At 40.4% G+C, this 22900-nt stretch overlaps 1 protein-coding gene across 1 annotated transcript in view; it reads left to right on the top strand.

Moving 5' to 3' along the window:
• Positions 1-22900, top strand: part of LOC134320089 (MAM domain-containing glycosylphosphatidylinositol anchor protein 2-like) — a 312736-nt gene that overhangs the window by 228202 nt on the left and 61634 nt on the right. The window contains exon 9 of the mRNA XM_063001391.1: positions 16356-16625. Coding sequence (XP_062857461.1) covers positions 16356-16625 — 270 coding nt within the window. The remainder of the gene's footprint in view (positions 1-16355; positions 16626-22900) is intronic.

Genomic DNA, 22900 nt, shown 5'->3' with positions numbered 1-22900 from the left:
ACTGATGTATTCTGATATAAACTATATTATGTCCCTGTCCCACCTTTTTACAACTCCTCCCCTTACACCGTATCTTGCGTTCTCATTGGCTGTTCGACACCGCACTCATTGCCAGTTGTGCGACTCAGATCCAGATATTTGACAAGCTAGATATCTCTCTTTGGTCGACCTTGACATGTGTTATGGGTTACTTCTGGAACTAGAAGGCTTTTGGGAAATTATGGTTTACTAATGCCTAGTTCACACTACATGATTTTTGCCCTGATTTTCGCTCGCTGATTGGTCGGCGCTAGTACCGCTCCACCTGGGAATCAAACCCATGACCTTCTTGCTATGAGCCGACCATGCCAACATACAAAAATTTCAGAATTGTGATAATGACTTATTTGGCTCCTATTATTTTATGAAATTCATTGAAGAACAGCATGAAAGCGGGCTAACAAAGTATGTAGAGAAACAGATGGACTACAGTCATTAATTGTAGAACTACAAAGTGCTTCTATATGGTAAGTGATGCTGATAAAATAGACAATGTGTGTAGAAACAAGGAGGTGATTTTAATGTTATGGCTGATCGGTGAAAATCATATATTTAAATAAATAAACAATATACTATAATACCACACATAATAGTGCGCACATTGCATTTCATTACAACCCAACCTGCTTAAAGCTAAAACAGAAAGCTTCATTCCATCTTTCATGCCTTTCTTATTCTTATTAAACCACATTTTCCCAGTGGCTGCCAGGGATGCAACCTTTGCGGTGAACTGTAAATACAATTGAAGAAAATTGAGAGCACATTTTCATAAAGAAGAGCTCAAGAGCTGCACTGCCAGGCTCATGCAGCTCCACTTCAATTCCCCTCTCTCCATTCTCAATCTGGAAACAGAAATGCCCTGCAAAGAAAACTGTGAGTCACAATGCCACTAATGGCACATAACAAACCAAGTATGCCCACACAACTGCCAGGGTAGTTGATCAGAGAGGAAAAGAGGCAGCGGTTAACTTTTCTTGTTGTTTTTCATAAGGCCCTATAGCCCTCCATTCTTCTTCTTCTTCATCATGTCATTCAAAAAATGGCTTAACGCCTAATTAACAGTCGGCTAATTTATTCCCATTGGTGCTCATTCTCTATTCATTTATTCAGACATGAACCTAATGTTTAAAATCAAAGTAATATTCTCGTCCCTCTGGCAATAAACGGTTTCAGGAAATAAAGGAAGTGAAATGAACAATGTGAAAGCAATGTGGGTCAGATGAGGATCATGAACTGGCATCAAGTGCCTCTTTTGTGAAGCTGGCTAGGCTGGGTGAATAAATGTGTTAATGTATTATTCCTGCAATGTCTTTTTGTCCTAATGGTCTTGTCACATGACTTATGTTTGACATAATTACACATTATACCAATGCCATTTTCAGCTCTCCAATGAGAGATGAAAGTCAACATCTTAATATTTATTATATTTTTATACTCCCAGTATAACGTTTCACTACCTTTACTGTCCGGAACATAAATCTGTGTTTTAATCACTATGAACAGTTGTTATCTTTTTATATACAGAATAAAATTAAACCTTGGTGGTTCAAAATGCTGTTTAGCCCTACGTGAAAATGTACTTGCCCCCTTAGCTACTAAATCATCAAGTTGTTAATGTGAAGCAGGCTACGTGGCTGAGTGAAGTTCTCAAAAAGCAGCACTTTGAAAAAAAATATTCAAATACAGATGCAAAATAAAGTCATTGGAATGTACCAGGTCTGTAAAGCCATTGTTTGTTTGTTTATTAGGATTTTAACGTCATGTTTTACACTTTGGTTAAATTCAGTCATTACACAAGACTCATCAGTTTACAAGGTTATATCAAACACAGTCCTGGACAATTTAGTGTCTCCAATTCACCTCACTGGCATGTCTTTGGACTGTGGTAGGAAACTGGAGCACCCAGAGAAAACCCACACAGACACAAGGAGAACATGCACACTCCCACACAGAAAGGACCTGGACCGCCCCACCTGGGGATCGAACCCAGGGCCTTCTTGCTGTGAGGCGACAGTGCTACCCACTTAGCCACTGTGTCGAGCTCTAGGACTCCTGTGAAACACAGTGAAAGCTATTATACACAAATGGGGAAAACATGGAACAGTGCTAAACCTTCTAAATAGTGACATTGGTTAATGTACACAATTCCACACTAGGAAAGACACTGAGCTTCAATGATATCCATAAGAAGACACAAACCACCACTGACCAAAAATAACACAAAAGCTCATCTCACATTTGCCAATAATGTCTAGATCACCTCTAAGAATTTTGTTGTAAACATGTAAACATAATGGTGGTTGTGTGATGGTCTGGGGCTGTTTTGCTCCAATGAAGCCAAATTAAAACAATTCTGCAAAGAAAAAAAAAGCGGGTCATAATTCCTCCACAGTGATAAGGTTTAGGGGGCAATTACTTTTTTCGCATGGGTGGTACAGGTTTTTAATGAATCTTCATCTTCAATAAATGGATTGATAATTTAAAGGCTGCAATTTATGTTTAACAAAAAGTAATTATTTGGCAAATGTGAGATGAGCTTTTGTGTTATTTTTGGCGCCCATTTTTGGAGACACTGAATTGCCTTATAGGTGAATGTGTGTGTGTCTGCCTTACGATGGACTGGCGCCCCATCCAGGGTGTTACTGTGTGCCTTGCGCCCATTGAGAGTGAGTGAGTGTTTTTTTTTTACTGTGTCACTTTACTACTAAAAAGTTGATAAATACAAACTCCATTTCCAGAAAAAGTTGGGACGTTTTGTAAAAAGCAATAAAATGAATCTGTGATTTGTTAATTCTCTTGAATCTTAATTTAACTGACAACTGTTAAAAGAAAAGATGTGGAATGTTTCAAAACACTGTATCCTATATATTCTATTAACTTTCTATACTAATTGAAGTGTGTTGCAGGCATTCAATTCTGAATGTGTTTATATTTAATATTAAAATACAGTATAATAAAGTTGATCAGTAAAAACATTAGAATGCTTTTCTTTCTACTTTTGTCAGTTCAATAAAGATTCAAACGAAATTACAGATTTTTATTTTCATTGCATTTTACTAAATGTCCCAACTTTTTTGGTACTGGGGTTTGTCTAAGGATGCCAAAAAAGCATAATTGAATCTTCTCTCAGAGGAAATGAAAGTCTTCTCCCTGAAATGTCCGAGATCATTATAAAATATACAGTATATAAGACTGTGTGGGAATGATTGCAGTTAACACTATCAATAGTGAATCAAAAGCAGTCATGTTTAATGGTAGACTCATTTGGTTAGTGGCAACTGGCTGTAGATAGATCTAAAATTATTTGTATGGTTGTGTTTTTTAAACGCCTGTAAATAAAATAATAATAATAATAATAATAATAAACAGGCTTTAGGGCTAGTAATGGTTAATGTGTTCAGCAAATTCAAATATCTGGCATTAACAACATTAAGTATCACTGCCTTGGACTTAAATGGGTAATAAAATAAGCAAGGAAAGATTTCATAAGACCCGGTCGCTCCATAAAGCAGCTACTTAATTACTGTCTTCCAAGTGAGCTGAAAACAGACCATCATTTTCTACAACAAGCTGGCATGCCAGAAGACAAGGGTACAATTAGGTGACTCACATTATCTGCTCTTATTCACACTATGGAAAGTATACAATACAGAGCTTATTATTCCTGCAGTACACTGAGGCATTAACACAGGGTCAAAAGAGGACTGGGGTTTGTTACTGTTACATATTTATTATTCTAATATTGATTTACTGAACTGGCTGGTTAACTATACAGTAATGGCATAATTGGACAGGGACTGACGAGTTTTGCTATGAAATTAAAATATCATTATTAGGTTCAGTTGGTGAAGGTCAGCTTGATTAAATGGGCTATATGGATGGTGGACAAAATAAGAGAAACACCACATTGAAATGGATCTTGACTCTTAATCTTAATCCAAGGCTGTAATCACAATATATGCCCCCCTCCAACATTCAGATATGCTCAAAATGCCCTTCCCTCAGTTATAATGTAAACATTCTAAACACAAGCTGTTGACAAATGCAAAAGATTTATTAAATAAAACTACAGTCATTAATCTAGGGCTTTTGTTATACAGTCTTTTGTATTTTTTGTATCTGGTCAGTTTCTGTCTTGCCTATGGCTAAAGTAGCCAGCTAGCTTTTTACTGTTTACTTTTAACTGTTTACTGCATGTTAGAAGCCACACAAAACACTATTAGTGCTTTTCCACCAAAAGAACCCTGGTTCTTAAACCGGTTCTGTTCAGGTTTCTTCTAACCTTGGTGTTTTGTGAAGAACCGACCCGCGTTTCCACCAGCTTTTGGGAACCAAGCCTGTGCCATCAACAGTGGGCGTTACTTAAAGAAAGTAAAGAATAGTAACATGATGGCGGAGCGTGTAAATCATGTGCGAGCATTTGTGCTGTTGTTACAGATGTTCGTTTTTATGCAAAAAGCATGGCTCAACTATTGGTGATAAGAAGACGTAGACGTGTTTGTCACAATTGTTGTTTTCATTGACGTGAGAAGCGTTTTCCCTTTCGCTCTCACCGCGACCCTCAGCGCAAATAGCTGATTTGCTCAGCACTCGGCTTGAGCGATAAAACATCACTAAAGTTGCACGTCACGAACATCCATTTGTGTGAAATAACCATCAAATCCACTCTAAAAGCTCCATATGTATGTGTGTTTAGCTTCACATTTACTTTACGTGTGGTGATTATGCAGCTCGGGGTTCTGAGTACACTTCTCGAAGAAAGTCGAAAACGCTTCACCTAAAAAAAAGCATAACATTACTAGTTGTAAGTGCTCTGTACTGGTTATAAGTGCTCTGTACTGGTTATAAGTGCCCAAATTCATCTGCCATTGTTTTAGTACAATCCACGTTACGCTTTATTTTTCATGTTAAGTGTGTATACTCTCCGGGTCACTTTTACCACGTCATATCACACAATTCATTTCATTTGAAAATATCAGCGAATACCAGCGGCAAACTGGATCAAAATGTAATCAGGTTAACTTAAAAAAATTAAAGTGCAGCGCAAACATGGTTTTGACACGCCCACAGATGATGTCATGGTTGCGCTGAAAAACCAAGTATTCTGTGGTGCCAGATTAGAACGCTAGTTTTCTGTCTGGAACCTCTTTTTTAAATGGAAACACGCGGAACCGGTTCAAAATCAAGTTCGCAAACCGGAGCTGGACCTGCGTCAGTGAAAAAGGGGTATATGAGGAGCAAACTGTTACCCTCTGCTGTTATGTATAACTAGATAATGCAGTTAAAATTGTATAAGAAAAAAGAATGTCTTATTAACGGTGTGCGTCTGCTGAGTTACTTTTTTATTTATTTTTTTCTTCATTTTTTTAGTGTAGCAGGATTAATTTGGACTCTCATAGTTCCCTTTCAGTTTCGATGTTCTGTAGAACAGGACCAAAACAATAATCATTACATGAGCATTTAATTAGCTCCATTCTGTACTGCACATAATGGAAGAAGAAAATGGAATGCTCTCTAACAGTTCGTTTCGACTGAAGTAGCTGCTTGCATTATGATGAATGATTGTTTACATCATGAAGCTGAGAACAGTGCGCTTCGTCCAGCACTCCATGCTTCGATGACCACTTTATTTATGACTATAGATTATTTGCTGTGTATACAGGCCTGATGCAAAGATGCAAAAACACCATATTTCAATCTATTTTTATATTGCGTAAATACCTGTTTGATGAGAGTAATAACGCAGTGGTGTTTGGTCAAGCGTGTTTGGAAAATGGGTTTTCAGTGGGCACAAAAATAAACACAGTTGAAAAGGAACTTTATTTAACAATGCAGTAACCCTTATTGGCTCTGGTCTACTGTTAAGTGCAGTGGGCGAATAAGAGCAGTGAGCGATCCCAGTACTTGTTGCTAACATGCAACAAATACTTGGAAGTTGTATTAGATGGAACATCCTTTAATGCAAACACTGTTTCATGAAGAATGTTCAATAGTTCAGGATAATAACAGAGTTTTTGCAGATGTAAGGGTCATAAAAGTGTGTTAATAATCCCCATGATGTAAGCAAATGCCACAAACCATTCAGGGCATTCTGGGCGCCACCTAACAGGCAGTGCCTGCATCAGACAAAATTGGACACCAGAGTCTGCTGGGTGGGAAAAGACTGGACTAAGTGGGTGGGGTCTTCAAACGCTGTGCAAGGACCCTGGTTAGCTGGCTGAGGCGCTTGTGCAGAAGTGCATGAGCCTCATGTGCGAATACACCGAAGCATGGGTGAAAATCAAGAGGTTGAGGGACTGTGCACGCAAAGGGGGCCTGGAGCAGGTAAATATACCCTCCTTGAACACAATGGAGATCCCCAGCAGCAGAAGACTAATTGGCTTTGCTAAATAGGGAGAAAAAGGGAGAAAACGCATAAATAGATAGAATTGTAACACGTTTGACTGTAACTGAAGGGAATGGCAATTCATTGTATTTTCTGCGTACACCACTGCTGCTGTATAGCCGGTTTTTCTTGGGTCTTTCTGCACACATTTCTAGTTTACTAGTGCACTGTGTCATGCTGTCCCAGTTGCTTTTTGTTATATCCAACTAAAAAGTTATGTATCCCTGATACTTGGCCCTTAGTGATGGTACTTGTTATATTTCGGGTTAGTTTATATCCCCAAATAAAGTGTATGAGTGGCAGGCAGCTATAACAGGTAGAGTATTCTTGGATAGCCTCATAAAAGTAGCATCAAATGCATGGCACACCTGCACCCAACCTCTGAGATTTAAATTCAGGTTTTATTCAGTACGCTGTGGGATTGAGTTGCCACTAGATAGGGAAGCAGTGCTTTTGTTTCTGCTCCTCACAGAGATCTTTCCCCTTAAGTGAAGATGTTTTCAGCTGGCAGGATTCACCAGTGTATAAATCTCTCTGTGCCAGTCTTCTGAGGCTGCTTTCCACGGTCACATAGCCTAGGCCCAGCAGGGAAAGCAGACGCTTGCCAGGCCACAAAACCGCCTTTAGTAACTTGATCAAGGGCCGACATGTCGCCTTCTGAAGCAAAGGACATTAGAGGTATAAAAAATGGCTCCAGCGAGTTGGCGGCTTTGATGTGAAAAACCTGCGTGTGTGCTGCGTCTCGGCGAGACAGGGAGGTGTAGCGCATCTAGTCAAGAAAAATCACTTTCATAAAATATAGCCAGTGCCCAGCTGAGAAAATTATTACAATATTAATCCAGAAGAGATGCGGTAGGCTTCAAAATGAAGCCTAGCTGCTAAAGCATTTATGGTTTTCAGGATCTAATTTGAGGCACATTAGTGAGATGCAGTTTTTGGTTGGTTGCAGTTTCCTGTGCTTCTTTTCTTTATTAGATGATGAAGCTCAGATAAATCTGAACAATTCAATTCTGGTTAATTATTCTCATTAATTTATGCATTTCATATTAAAATGAAAACACAGCTTAAATAGTGTAAATTAATACAGAGAATTCATTTCGTTTGAGTATTTATCTTTCATCTGATATCCAGTTGTCCAGTTGAGGTCAGAATTTTGATACCCTTGTGAGGGATGTACAGTGTATCACAAAAGTGAGTACACCCCTCACATTTCTGCAAATATTTCATTATATCTTTTCATGGGACAACACTATAGACATGAAACTTGGATATAACTTAGAGTAGTCAGTGTACAACTTGTATAGCAGTGTAGATTTACTGTCTTCTGAAAATAACTCAACACACAGCCATTAATGTCTAAATAGCTGGCAACATAAGTGAGTACACCCCACAGTGAACATGTCCAAATTGTGCCCAAATGTGTCGTTGTCCCTCCCTGGTGTCATGTGTCAAGGTCCCAGGTGTAAATGGGGAGCAGGGCTGTTAAATTTGGTGTTTTGGGTACAATTCTCTCATACTGGCCACTAAATATTCAACATGGCACCTCATGGCAAAGAACTCTCTGAGGATGTGAGAAATAGAATTGTTGCTCTCCACAAAGATGGCCTGGGCTATAAGAAGATTGCTAACACCCTGAAACTGAGCTACAGCACGGTGGCCAAGGTCATACAGCGGTTTTCCAGGACAGGTTCCACTCGGAACAGGCTTCGCCAGGGTCGACCAAAGAAGTTGAGTCCACGTGTTCGGCGTTATATCCAGAGGTTGGCTTTAAAAAATAGACACATGAGTGCTGCCAGCATTGCTGCAGAGGTTGAAGACGTGGGAGGTCAGCCTGTCAGTGCTCAGACCATACGCCGCACACTGCATCAACTCGGTCTGCATGGTCGTCATCCCAGAAGGAAGCTGACGCACAAGAAAGCCCGCAAACAGTTTGCTGAAGACAAGCAGTCCAAGCACATGGATTACTGGAATGCCCTGTGGTCTGACGAGACCAAGATAAACTTGTTAGGCTCAGATGGTGTCCAGCATGTGTGGCGGCGCCCTGGTGAGAAGTACCAAGACAACTGTATCTTGCCTACAGTCAAGCATGGTGGTGGTAGCATCATGGTCTTGGGCTGCATGAGTGTTGCTGGCACTGGGGAGCTGCAGTTCATTGAGGGAAACATGAATTCCAACATGTACTGTGACATTCTGAAACAGAGCATGATCCCCTCCCTTCGAAAACTGGGCCTTATGGCAGTTTTCCAACAGGATAACGACCCCAAACACAACCTCCAAGATGACAACTGCCTTGCTGAGGAAGCTGAAGGTAAAGGTGATGGACTAAACCCAATTGAGCACCTGTGGCGCATCCTCAAGTGGAAGGTGGAGGAGTTCAAGTTGTCTAACATCCACCAGCTCCGTGATGTCATCATGGAGGAGTGGAAGAGGATTCCAGTAGCAACCTGTGCAGCTCTGGTGAATTCCATGCCCAGGAGGGTTAAGGCAGTGCTGGATAATAATGGTGGTCACACAAAATATTGACACTTTGGGCACAATTTGGACATGTTCACTGTGGGGTGTACTCACTTATGTTGCCAGCCATTTAGACATTAATGGCTGTGTGTTGAGTTATTTTCAGAAGACAGTAAATCTACACTGCTATACAAGTTGTACACTGACTACTCTAAGTTATATCCAAGTTTCATGTCTATAGTGTTGACCCATGAAAAGATATAATGAAATATTTGCAGAAATGTGAGGGGTGTACTCACTTTTGTGATACACTGTATGTTGTGACGTTGTCTTGGGATTGTATTTCTGAAACAATTTCTGAAACTGTATTTCTGTTCTTTGTTTCTGTAACTACATATTTGGAACCACAAAGCAGTAATAACTGAGTTGTTAAGGTACTGTACTAGTGATCAGAAGGTTGCTGGCTGAGGATGCATCACTGCCAGGCTGCCACTGTTGGACCCCTGAGCAAGACTCTTACCCCTCCATACCCTGCATTGTATGTTGTCACACTTGTAAGTTGCTTTATGACTGTAAGAACTGTTTGACATGTCCACTATATGTCCTCTGTCATTTTGAATTGTAACAAATGTTTGACTGTAACTGAAGGTACGTTTCTGTGTACACCACTGCTGCTGTATAGCTGATGTTCCTGGGTCCTGTTGCACACATGCCTAGTTTACTAGTGCACTGTGTCATGCTATTGCAGTTGCTTTTTGTTACAGCCAACCAAAGAGTTATTAATCTCTAATACTGGAACCTTCGTGATGGGAGAATACAATGAAGTATACGTGATCTAAATGACTTACGTACAATCACTTTTGGGCTATTATGCTTGGCCAACATCGCTGAGGTTTGATTGGCTATGTCTGAGGAGGGTATTGCGGATACCCTGCATTGTATTGGTGCCTGTCCAGAGTATTCCTGCCTTGCACCCAGTGTTTCCCACTGGATCTTGATTGCACAATTCTGACCAGGATACAGTGGTTGATGAAAAAAACCCAGCATAATATTTACTTTGAAATGTTTAGAATCATACATTCCTCATTCCGTTTCTTTTCTTTAAGTCTGTTAAAATGTATGTCATGCTAATTGTTTTGCATTTACATTCATTTCTTTTTTTCTTTTTCTTATTTAATTATTATGTGATTTAATATTGAAAACAAGAAGTGATATTACATTGCAATAAAATGCACTAATGTTTAAAATAAAGGGAAGGAATTTGCCTTTTACATAAGATTAATTATTTAATTAATTAAATACCAGTTATACATTAAAAAAATAAAATAAAACAAAATTATAGTTTAGGGAAAAAAGACTTTCTCTAAATTTTTGAAAGTTGCATATAATATATATTACATTTATGGTTAAATAAATCTGGCTGGTAAGACACATTGTTGCAGGAAAAACGACTTCTAAGCTCCAATTCCAAGTATTTTTTTACTGTTCACACTAACATTGATTTCTTGATATTGATATTTTCTGATCTGACATTTTTAGATCATTTTGTTCATAATTTAGCTGAAGTGAGAGTGAAATAATGAATAAAGTACTGACAGAAGTTCAGTTTAGAAGAAAAGATGAAAGTCTGCCCAGAAGTGACCAGACTTCTTGTATGTAGAATAAGTATTGGCCAAAATTATGTGTTTGCCTAGAACAGGCTGTTTAATATCGAGAAGCTTAAGGTGTTTAGTGTTGATTGGCTTGGTTAAACTAAATATAATTGCCAATGGGCAGCACTTTCTCACATCTGGTAAAGATGGTGTCCACAGCAACCTGGATACTGACTGTGAAGGTTGTTTTCCTGTGTGTCTACATGATTTTCATTTTGCTCCAGTCTCTTTCAGTCAGAATTTGTCCCGAGGTATGAATTAGAGAGTGAATAATACTGCACTGCACTCGGTTGCAGCCTTTTCTATATGAAGTAGTTGGTTTATATTAATAGTTAATTAAGTGTTTATAAATAATTATTACTGTGTACAACATAAATATCTCCACCGGGATTGAATTACTCTTTCATTTTTGGACATTTTGATTCATGTAGCTATTTGCCCTTTTGCCATTCTTTATGTAATGTTGCCAGGAATACAGCTGTTGAACAGCTCTGCGTTTGTCTTCAGGCTAACTGCCTGCATCAGTTCCACAACATGCCCTGGATGTGTAAACAAGACTAAATGACTTGAATTAATTGAATGGTTGCATGATTATTTTTAATTACTTTTGCTTTACTGCATCTATAAAACCACAATAGATCCGAGGTTTATTTCATGATTTCATTATTGCATTTGGCCTTGGATGTGCATAAAACAATCTTTGTGTATTATCTCTGCTGCTGTAAATTTTGAATGAAGTTTTAATGGCAGCATATTCAAAGAAGAATATTGAACTGATCGAGCATGATGAACGGCTAAAAAATGAGGGTACATGTCTACTGTAGTGGACTTATTAGATATCTGTTATCAGGAAAGTTTATAGCACCAGCAGTTGATACTGTGCTTTTATTATTATTTCACTTTTTCTTAAACATTCAAATAACTAATTCTCACTGACCATTGTAAGTATTGTTATACACAGTAGTGTTTATGAGGAGCACCAACATCTCACTCTTTTAGAAGAAATGGGAAGTATCGTGCTTATGTTGTTTTTTTGCTGCTTAATGTAAATTCATTTATTCATTGTCTGTTTATTCTGGGTCGCAGTGGGTACTATTCACTGGGGGAAGGGGAAGGCAAGACTATCACAGAGCAAACACACTCACTCACACATTCACAGCTAGGGCATGTGAATGTGTGAGGTACCTCCAATTAGCCCGACAGCATTTTTATGGACTGTGGGAGAAAACCGGAACACCTAGAGGAAACCTCCAAAAATGAACTTTTTGGGCGCTCAGGTGGCGCAGCGGTAAAACACACACTAGCACACCAGGGCTGACATCTTAAACTCGTGAGTTTGTCTCATCCATCGGGTTGGATGCCAGAGGAGATTCCACATATCTGGTGCTATTACAACTTCTGCTGGCTGACAGTGCCTACATCAAGGCATAGGAGTGCATGACTCTCCGTGCACGAGACTGAGCCCCATATGAACTACAGTACACGTGTCGGAAGGGGTGCATGTTAGTCACAGCTCTCCCTGGTCAGGAGTGAAGACTAGCAGCAGTAGAGAGGAAGCAAAATGCAATCTGATAATTTGAGAAAATTGGGGGAAATGCTAAAAACAGGACTAAAAGTCTCATTGATGACAAACGCCAAACTGTACACTAAAGTGAGTGACACATCACATGACCAAAACATGTACACACTTAACAATAAGCTTGTTGGACATTGCATGACCATAAACAATAACCATGGACATTAGTATTCATTTGAGCTGCAGCTATAACAGCCTACACTCTCTATTCTGGGAAGACGTTCCACAAGAGTTTAAAGTGTGTAAAAATTTAATTAAGGCTTTGTGCAGGTCACTGATGTTCCTTCAAGCCACACCTCATGTCTCTGTGCTGTTTGCACAATGACACAAAAGTTAGAAGCATACAATTGATCTATTTAGGTGCCCAGGTGGCGCAGCGGGATATTCCACTAGTGCACCAGCGCAGAGATTCTGAACTCCTTGGTTCGAAACTCGGCATTGCCACCGGTCGGCTGGGCGCCATCTAGCGGGCATAATTGGCAGTGCCAAAGTGAAAAAGGGTTTCCGCAAAGGGCTGCGTGCGGGTGGGAGGAGGCGTGAGCAGCAATATACCCACCTCGACTGCAATCAGGGATCCCCCAGCAGCGGAAGACAGATTGACTACACTAAATTGGGAGAAAATGGGAGAAAATATTTTGTTTTATTTTAAGGGTTTAAAATAACCAATTCTGGGTCAGGCTTATGGTGTGTCTGGCATTACTCCAAAACATTTAATATGGCAAGAATACACTTGGGACAGGGTGCTCACCCATGGCAGTGCAACACATTATTTATTTGCTCACATTTAAAATTAAATACACACAATAAAATTGTGCAAAAAGTCAGTAATACAGTCTGAATCCACTGTAAATGAAACCATATTCGGCAGTGCCTACAGCAGACACATCTCTGCTAGGGCGGGACGATCGGACTATGTGGGTGGGGTCTTCAAATGCAGTGTAAGGACCCTGATTGGCAGATAGAGAGGCACCTGTGCAGAGTGCATAGATGAAAAAGGGTTCCGCTAAGGGCTGCGCGTGGGTCGGAGGAGGCGTGAGCGTCCATATACCCACCTCGACTGCAATCAGGGATCCCCCAGCAGCGGAAGACAAATTGACTACAGTAAATTGGGAGAAAATGCATAAATAACATTTTTATAATTGCTGTAATACACCTGTTAGCAATAAGTGTGGTTGAAGCACCTGAACTCAGTAATTAGAACTGAAGTTTGCATTTTTTTTGGTCAAATGGTAGAAATGACTACTGAAATTAAACCCGAATTATAAACTTTAGTATAAAGTTTGTTTTGAAAGTGGGCGCATCAGTGACAGGTCGTATCTTGTCTAACTATGAAAAAAGAGACCTGGCACAGATGGTAAACAGTATTGGCATTTGCATAATTTGATAAGCGATACACCAGCGTTATATCAGGATACAATTGCATCTGCGCAAAATGAATGCCTCCAGTTCTGTTTTCATCTGTTTTTGATTGCATTACTATTTATGATGCTTATGTTGAATCTGAATGAATCATACGACCGAGCTGTATTTTGTAAAAAATAAAAAAATAAAAATAAAAAAAAAAATTTGGAATGTTATATGAAGTGCACTTGCTTTTAAAAAATAAAAATATATCTACATCAGTAGCTGCACAGCAGATGGGCAGCTCTTCAAATCTGGAATGTACTCCTTTTAAAAAGTTGCCCTCGTCCCTGCGTTTCCGTGATTCTGATTTCATTGAGTAAAATGTGGAGAATGAGCTGTCCAGTACAGCTCGGATCATTTTGATAGACACTCTCCACGATGCTATAAATCAGATACACAAAGCTCTGCATCTTCTGCCTCACCAATTCACTTAATACTCGTTTCATAGGATGGCACTAATTCTCTTTCTCACTTTTTTAACCGCTTATCCAATCAGGGTCGCGGGGGGTGCTGGAGCCTATCCCAGCTTTTCAATGGGCGCAAGGCACACAGTAACACCCTGGATGGGGTGCCAGTCCATCGCAGGGCAGACACATATATATATACACACACACACACACACACACACACTCATTCACCTAAAGGGCAATTCAGTGTCTCCAATTAACCTGACTGCATGTTTTTGGATTGTGGGAGGAAACCGGAGCTCTCTGAGGAAACCCACTCAGACACAAGAAGAACATGCCCAGGACCTTCTTGCTGTGAGGTGACAGTGCTACCCACCGAGCCACTGTGCCGCCCATGGGGGGGGTATTTATTTGTATCAGGGCTCATCTGCTTCATGCTGCCCTCCAGCAGTACTCGAGTGACTCTCTGTGTTTGGCCTTATGTTGATGTGCAGCAATTAATTTCAGACAATTTAAGTTCTATTTGTTTGTTGCTGCCCCCCGACACCCCCCTTGCCCAACACACACTGTTACAGCTGCATTATTTTGCCCACTGTGACTTCTGTCAAAGCTTGACAGATAGGCAAATGAAAAGCGAGTTAATTAATCTGAGCTGCTTGAGCTCGTCTATCTCCTCTATTACTCAGTCTGATTCTGCTAAGCAGACAAGAACAATTAATCACAGTCAGGGTGAGACATACCCTTCCAATCACTGAACTTTAATAGCAGAGAAAAATATGTCTATGTTATTTATCTATCCTTTGTTTTATTTTAAGAGTTTGAAATGACCAATTCTGGGTCAGGCTCATGGTGCATCTGGCATCACCCCAAAACATTTATTACGCCAAGAATACACTCGGGACAGGGTGCTACCTCATGGCTGTGCAACACATATATTTATTTACTCACATTTAACATCAAATCCACACAGTAAAATAATGCAAAAAGTCTGAATACAGTCTAAATCCACTGTAAATCTATCACATGACTGTGATTCACTAATCGTTTAGGATTTAATCTCATTACACCTACAGTATATGAGCGCTTTATAGACAAAGTGTAAAACATGACATTAAAATCCTAATAAACAAACAAACAAACTGACTGTAGGTAAAAAGATTATTATTATTATTATAAAATTACATTAAAAATCCTTGATTGATGCTGTTTCTGCCATATTTTAATCCTAATATCTGCATGCTGCAGCAAAAATGTGGACTTGCAAAAATGTTTTATATTAAAAGTTATTGTTTACACCAATCAGCCATAACATTAAAACCACCTCCTTGTTTATAAACTCACTGTCCATTTTATCAGCTCCACTTACCATATAGAAGCACTTTGTAGTTCTACAATTACTGACTGTAGTCCATCTGTTTCTCTGCATGCTTTGTTAGCCCCCTTTCATGCTGTTCTTTAATGGTCAGGACCCCCACAGGACCACCACAGGTATTATTTGGGTGGTAGATCATTCTCAGCACTGCAGTGACACTGACATGGTGGTGGTGTGTTAGTGTGTGTTGTGCTGGTATGAGTGGATCAGACACAGCAGCGCTGCTGGAGTTTTTGAACACCTCACTGTCACTGCTGGACTGATAATAGTCCACCAACCAAAAATATATCCAGCCAACAGCGTCCTATGGGCAGCGTCCTGTGACCACTGATGAAGGTCTAGAAGATGACCAGCTCAAACAGCAGCAATAGATGAGCGATCGTCTCTGACATTAGATCTACAAGGTGGACCAACTAGGTAGGAGTGTCTAATAGAGTGGACAGTGAGTGGACACGGTATTTAAAAACTCCAGTGTGTCTGATCCACTTATACTAGCACAACACACACTAACACACCACCACCATGTCAGTGTCATTGCAGTGCTGAGAATCATCCACCACCTAAATAATACCTGCTCTGTGGTGGTACTGTGGGGGTCCTGACCACTGAAGAACAGGATGAAAGCAGGCTTACAAAGCATGCAGATAAAAATATGGACTACAGTCAGTAATTGTAGAACTTCAAAGTGCTTCTATATGGTAAGTGGAGCTGATAAAATGGACAGTGAGTGTAGAAACAAGGAGGTGGTTTTAATGTTATGGCTGATCGGTGTATATGCCAGGTTATGATAAACCTCTGCCCTCTGTAGCCTAAGATTACTCTTCTTGGTTGACCTAAGAGGAGCCAGATGTTGTCTTTTGCTGGTCAGTCAACCTCAGAATTTGATGCAAAATGTGGTAAAAAGTGGTAATTTAAGGTTGAACTAGTCTTGCCATTATGACAAATGTGGTTAAATAAATGATAAAAAAATATAAACAATTTTCTTTGTGTCTTCGGAGTTATGAGCGTTCTGCTATAGTAAATAATTATGCTGTCAGACTAAGCTTTAGTCTTTGCATGTGTGCAGACCCTCCAGCCGTGGAGCCAGTCTCACTGGAGGTTCGTCAGGGCCTGGGCCGGCCGGTGGTGCTGACCTGCCGTGTACTGCGTGCCCACCCATCACGAGTGCTACGGTTCGAGTGGCGTCTAGGCTTCCGGCTCCTGCATGCGGGTCACTTCGACGAGCGTGATGAGACAGAGTATTCGATACACAGCCTCACCCATGACGGCTATGGAGAGTACACGTGTGACATCATCAACGAGGCTGGAGCTGGACGTTGCAGTTTTCGGGTTACTGGTAAGAGAACCTCTCGTTTCAACACAACACAAAACACCTGAAAGTTTAGGTTATTTAAATTAATTAGTTAGTAGGTATCTGCTTAGGTATTGTGTATTAACACTACAACTCCAATACAAACTTATATGCCAGTCAGCTACTGTAGTACTATGGGTCTATATAATGTTTAAATGTGTCAATACAGAGTAAAAGCTGGTTGGTCTACAGAAACATCTACTGGCCTGCTTATCTAACTATTTTTTATTATTATTTAATCTAGCTAATCAGACTTGAGATTACATTACAAAGAGTCAAAATTCAGTCAAAGAAAACTGATGCATGGCTTTCTCTTTACGTAGTAGAGTTTCAGGTTGCATTTCTTGATGCATTCACGGACTGTGTTGCGCAAACGGTTTTTCGAGTACACTCAAGCTCATGTGTGATTTACAGGTGGATTTCCTAAGATACACTATATAGCTATAAGTATTTGGACACCTGACCATGAGCTTGTTAGACATCTCAGACAAATGGTATTAAAATAAAGTGATCTATCAGTGATCTTTCTAGTTAGAACAACAGCCAGGGCTTCTTACAAGACATTAAAGCATGTCTGTGGGAATTTGTGCCCATTCAGTCAAAAGAGGATTTGTATGGCTGGGCACTGATGTTGGTCAAGAAAGCTTTGATGTTTTAGTTCATTCCAAAGCTGTTAAGTGGGGTGAGGTCAGGGGCCTGAGCAGGCCAATGGAGTTTCATTATAGACCTTGCTTTGTGCACAGGGACACAGTCATGCTGGAATAGAAAAGGGTCTTCCCTAAACTGTTGTGGCAAAGTTGAAAGCATTTAATTTCCTTTGCATAATTGATGTATTACACCGGTAAGTAATTAAGGCTGCAACACATGAAATTCAAAATATAGAAGGAGTGTCCCAATACTTTTGACCATATAGTGTATCTTTTAAGCTTTGGAGAATCAGTTAAAAGATTTAAGGACACAAAAGATAAAAGACGTCGGCAAGAAGTCGGCACGAGTACAAAGAACGACATTTTATCTGCCTTTCTTTTTGGATTTTCTGCCCTTTCTAACTTCTCAATTTTTCCTCAAGCAAAGTAATTCAGTGCATTTAAATTCTCCCTTTTATTCATACTTACAAATCACTTTTGTCAGACCGCGTACCTTTTATCAAGGGCCAGGTAATTGATAAAAAAGAAATGGGGAAAAAACGCAAGTCTAACTACCCTTGACAAGACTGAATAAAGGGAATATTTTTAATAAGACCCATGTCAGGCTGCAGACTTTTTGCTTAATGCTGGATGATGTGATGGCTGGGCAAAAGGAGAAGCTGTAGACATTAGAAAATTAATTCATTTTAAAACCGCTTGGCCGTTCGTTCTGCAATGGAGTCAAATCGGGGCCATTCGTCCATCATGTCTCCCCCATCAGCACCATATGACCAGGAACGACACAGGTTGATGGACACAGCAGTCATCCGAAAGTTGGAAGAATTGAGAAGGTCATGACTCTTTGGGTTGGCCTACATTTGTTGCCTCAGCCTGGTGCCACTAAAGCCTCTCCTCCTCTAAATCTGAATACACGGAGCTCTCTCCATCGCTTGGCATAAATCTCAGCTGCTTCCTGCGAGCTGAAAGGTAGGGCATGGAGTAGATCTCAGCAGCCTGCAGCTATTTGCTTTCTGTCGAAAGGCATAAAGCTAACTTAGCAGCTCCCTCCTCCCTGATGCTCTGCCGACTCTGCCATCTGGACATAAAAGCAGCTGCCAGAGTAAGCAGGGCCTCCACACTCCAGGGAGAGGAGTCGACTCCAGCTCCTGATTAGCCCTAAAATCTGGCCCAGTTTGTAGGCAATGCTTCCCAATAGGAGCTCTGCTCCTTTTCACTGTAGGTGTAATGAATCCTGTTTTGTCCTCACAGTAAGCAAACTGATGTGGCTGAATAGCTCAAAAACAAAGCAGATTCATTATATTACATTAAAAATATATATTTTATTCTGGTAAAAATACCCCATGAGTACGTTTGATATGAAAATTGTGGTAAAAACAAAATGTACTTTTTTTGGCCGACTTCTTGACACCCTCACTGGGTGATGCATTCTGCAGGGTAGTGTACGCATTCTTGATATGTTCGAAGCTGCCAGACGAGTCTTTTCACAGGCCAGCAGAGGGTTCTTACAGAGAGTTGCACCAAGAACTAAGGACCGCGTTCCTCTCTTTGTATTTTTCTTCCACTCATGCCGGCATTTTAACTAGACAGCAAGACTTGATGTTGCAGCAGCAAGGGAGCTATACCCAATCTAGCCTTTCATTTTACAGACACAGCCATTTTTTTCTGTTGAGTGCCCAGCCAGGCAGTTCCACCACTAAGGCTTGAACCCAAGAGTCAAGATTCGGTGGTAGTGGGGTATTGTATTAGACCGCTACTCCACCAGGACCCCCAGTTCAGTCTATTATGGTCAATTATAATAATAGTATTTGTGATGCAGTCACAGTCATAAAAACATCACTCAGCCAGTCAGTTGCTGCACAGAATTGAAGTGCATTAACCAGTTGAATGGACTCTCTTTGTTACTTACATGATTGCTTTCCTCTCCCGAGTAAATAATGCTTGGGAAGAAATTATTGTCTGAAAAACAGGATTGATGTGTAAAATCATATTGCTTTCCAATAAGGCACTATTATAATTGATGTCTTTTTCCTGGAAACACTTTTGGATTAGCTTAAAAAAGCAAAATAATTGCCTGATTCTTCCATGCAGACATACAGATGCACATTTAGTTGGTTTGTAGGGAGTGGGAAGGGTTTATTCCTATGGGAAGGGTTTATTCCTATGCGAAGGGTTTCTTCCTGTGGGAAGGGTTTATTCCTATAGGGATGCATGGGAAGGGTTTTTCCTATAGGGATGCATGGGAAGGGTTTATTCCTATAGGGATGCATGGGAAGGGTTTATTCCTATAGGGATGCATGGGAAGGGTTTATTCCTATAGGGATGCATGCGAAGGGTTTCTTCCTATGGGGATGCATGAGAAGGGTTTCTTCCTATGGGGATGCATGAGAAGGGTTTATTTTTGTGGGGATGCATAGGAAGGGTTTATTCCTATGGGGATGCATGAGAAGGGTTTCTTCCCATGGGGATGCATAAGAAGGGTTTATTCCTATGGGGATGCAAGGGAAGGGTTTCTTCCTATGGGGATGCATGGAATGCCTAATATATCCCACCCACTAACAGGTGCCGTGATGAAGAGATAATCAGTGTTATTCACTTCACCTGTCAGTGGTCATAATGTTGTGCCTTGTCGGTGTACAGTATAATTATTTAATAATTTTTACACATTTTTGTTTCGTCATATTCTCCAGATGTTTCCACTTACAGTTAGAACACTCCCATACTGACCAGTCCACCTCTAAAGAGGGGGATAAACACAAGTACAGTAAAATCTAATCAATTCACTTAAATATATTTAAGGTTGCAATCAAAATTATTCAGCCACCTTTCCAAATTAGGTTTAATAGCAAGATTCACAAACTTGAAGCTGTTTGCTAAAAAAATCAATAACACAAAAACAATTTAAATAGCTTAACACAACTAATATAGCTAGTGATTCTTCCAAATTCAACACAAAATACCACTTTTAATGACTACTGCAGTCTTAGAATTATTCAACCCCCTGAAGAGAATTCTTTATAGGAGCTTAAGCCCTAATCAAGGGCTTTGTTAGTTGCATCAGGTGTGTTTGAGTTTGAGTGAAGGGTTTATTCCTATGGGGATGCATGTAAAGGGTTTATTTCTATGGGGATGCATGGGAAGGGTTTATTCCTATGAGGATGCTTGTAAAGGGTTTATTCCTATGGGGATGCATGGGAAGGGTTTATTCCTATGGGGATGCATGGGAAGGGTTTATTCCTATGAGGATGCTTGTAAAGGGTTTATTCCTATGGGAATACATGGGAAGGGTTTATTCCTATGAGGATGCATGGGAAGGGTTTATTCCTATGGGAATACATGGGAAGGGTTTATTCCTATGAGGATGCATGGGAAGGGTTTATTCCTATAGGGACGCATGAGAAGGGTTTATTCCTAGGAGGGATGCACTAATAATGGGCACTAACATATCAGTATATTCAATTTCACTAACTGCTTCATCTTGGTCAGGGTTGTGGAGGCTTTTCTGCTACCCAGAATACACCTTGGACTCAGCAAGGCATGAGCCACCAACCCCCCCGATCTACTTGAATGCCACTTTTAATGACTACTGCGGTCTTAGAATTATTCAACCCCCTGAATAGAATCCCTTATAAAACTTTAAGCCCTAATCAAGTGCTTTGTTAGTTGCATTAGGTGTGTTTGAAATAAAACATACTAAATACCTTGACTGGCTAGAAATAGAAATATGGCCAAGTCAAAAGAGTTGAAAAAGATAAGTGCACTGCACAAACAAGGAAAATGATACAAAATGATGACAAAGGTGCTGAATGTTTCTTGAGATAAAGGAAACACTTGCTACACTACCTGGACGTGGTGAAAAGAGGAAGTTATCACCGGGTGTCATCAGATTTTTGAGGAGGCAGGTGCTCAAAAACCCTCGAGTGACAGCAAAAGACCTGCAGCAAGATTTGGTGGCAGCAGGCACTGCGGATTCACTTTACACAGTAGGGTGCATAATAAACTCTGATGGTCTGTATGCTTAAACTCCAAGATGTTTACCTCTGCTGACCCAAATGCACAAGAAAAGTCAGCTCATATATGCTCAAAACCATATAAATAAGCTACAGCAGTACAGATCCTATTCTGTGGACAAAACTGGAACTTTTCAGGCCTTTGGATCAGCCGTTTATCTGAAAGAGTAAAAATGACACAAACACTGAAATGAACACCCTGCCTACAGTGAAGCATGGCAGTGGCTTGGTGATGTTCTGGGGCTACTTTGCTGTCTCTGGCACTGGAGACCTGCAGTATATGAAGGGCAAATGAATTCAATCAAATATCATGGAATCCTAAGAGAAAATGTCAGGCCTTCTGTGAGGAAGATGAAGCTTGGTTGTAATTAGACCTTCTAACAGGACAGTGATCCCAAGCATACCTCAAAGTCCACCAAGACGCATCCATCATTGAATTCAGGTGTTCCAATCACTTCTATGGCCACAGGTGTATAAAACCAAGCACCTAGGCATGCAACCCGGATGCTGAGGCGCATAGTGTGCAGAGGTCGCCAACTTTCTGCAGAGTCAATTGCTACAGACCTCCAAACTTCATGTGGCCTTCAGATTAGCTCAAGAACAGTGTGTAGAGAGCTTCATGGAATGGGTTTTCATGGTGGAGCAGCTGCATACAAGCCTTACATCACCAAGCGCAGTGCAAAGCATCGGATGCAGTGGTGTAAAGCACGCCGCCACTGGACTCTAGAGCAGTGGAGACGTGTTCTCTGGAGTGACGAATCACGCTTCTACCGCCTTGGGGATGGCCCCTTTCTGTTTCAACATGACTGCGCACCAGTGCACAAAGCAAGGTCCATAAAGACATGGATGAGCGAGTTTGGTGTGGAAGAACTTGACTGGCCTGAACCCGATAGAACACCTTTGGGATGAATTAGAGCGGAGACTGCGAGCCAGACCTTCTCGTCCAACATCAGTGTCTGACCTCACAAATGAGCTTCTGGAAGAATGGTCAAAAATTCTCATAAACACACTCCTAAACCTTGTGAAAAGCTTTCCCAGAAGAGTTGGTCAAAGCTGCTCTACTAAGGACTAAAGATGCTTCTTATAAAGGGGTTGAATAATTCTCATTAAAAGTGGCATTTTGTGTTGAATTGGATCTTTGATTGATTAGTTTGTACATTTTTGTGACAAACCTGATTTACACAGGAAGTTGAATCATTTTTATTTTACTGTACCATATAAATCACTGTGAGCCAGCTCTCATTTCAGTTCTAATGTTTACACCAACTTATGACCTTGTTGTAGTTTATCTCTATAATCATGAGCTCTAGGATGGAGACTTACCTGCAGTTGCATCATTGTGTTTTATTTTTTACCTCTAATTTATAAGCATTCCCTTTTGTTCAGTGTTCTTTTTCTTTGGCTAAAGTCAGCTGGTTGCATTTCCAATAACATGGCATCATATTGCGTTCAGAGGGTTGATGAAGAACCCATTTTACACCCAAACAAACTCCCACGTACCCTCGGTTTCCTCATGCAGCTTCATTTTTTTCTGCTCACACTCAGTCGCAGTAATGAAAAATAGTGTTTATTTTTAGCCAGACACACAACATCAACTGTGAATTAC

This window comes from Trichomycterus rosablanca, chromosome 9, assembly GCF_030014385.1.
Source record: "Trichomycterus rosablanca isolate fTriRos1 chromosome 9, fTriRos1.hap1, whole genome shotgun sequence".
NCBI lineage: Eukaryota > Metazoa > Chordata > Actinopteri > Siluriformes > Trichomycteridae > Trichomycterus > Trichomycterus rosablanca.
Note: the sequence above shows the minus strand (reverse complement) of the source record. Positions and strands in the feature narration are given on the sequence as shown.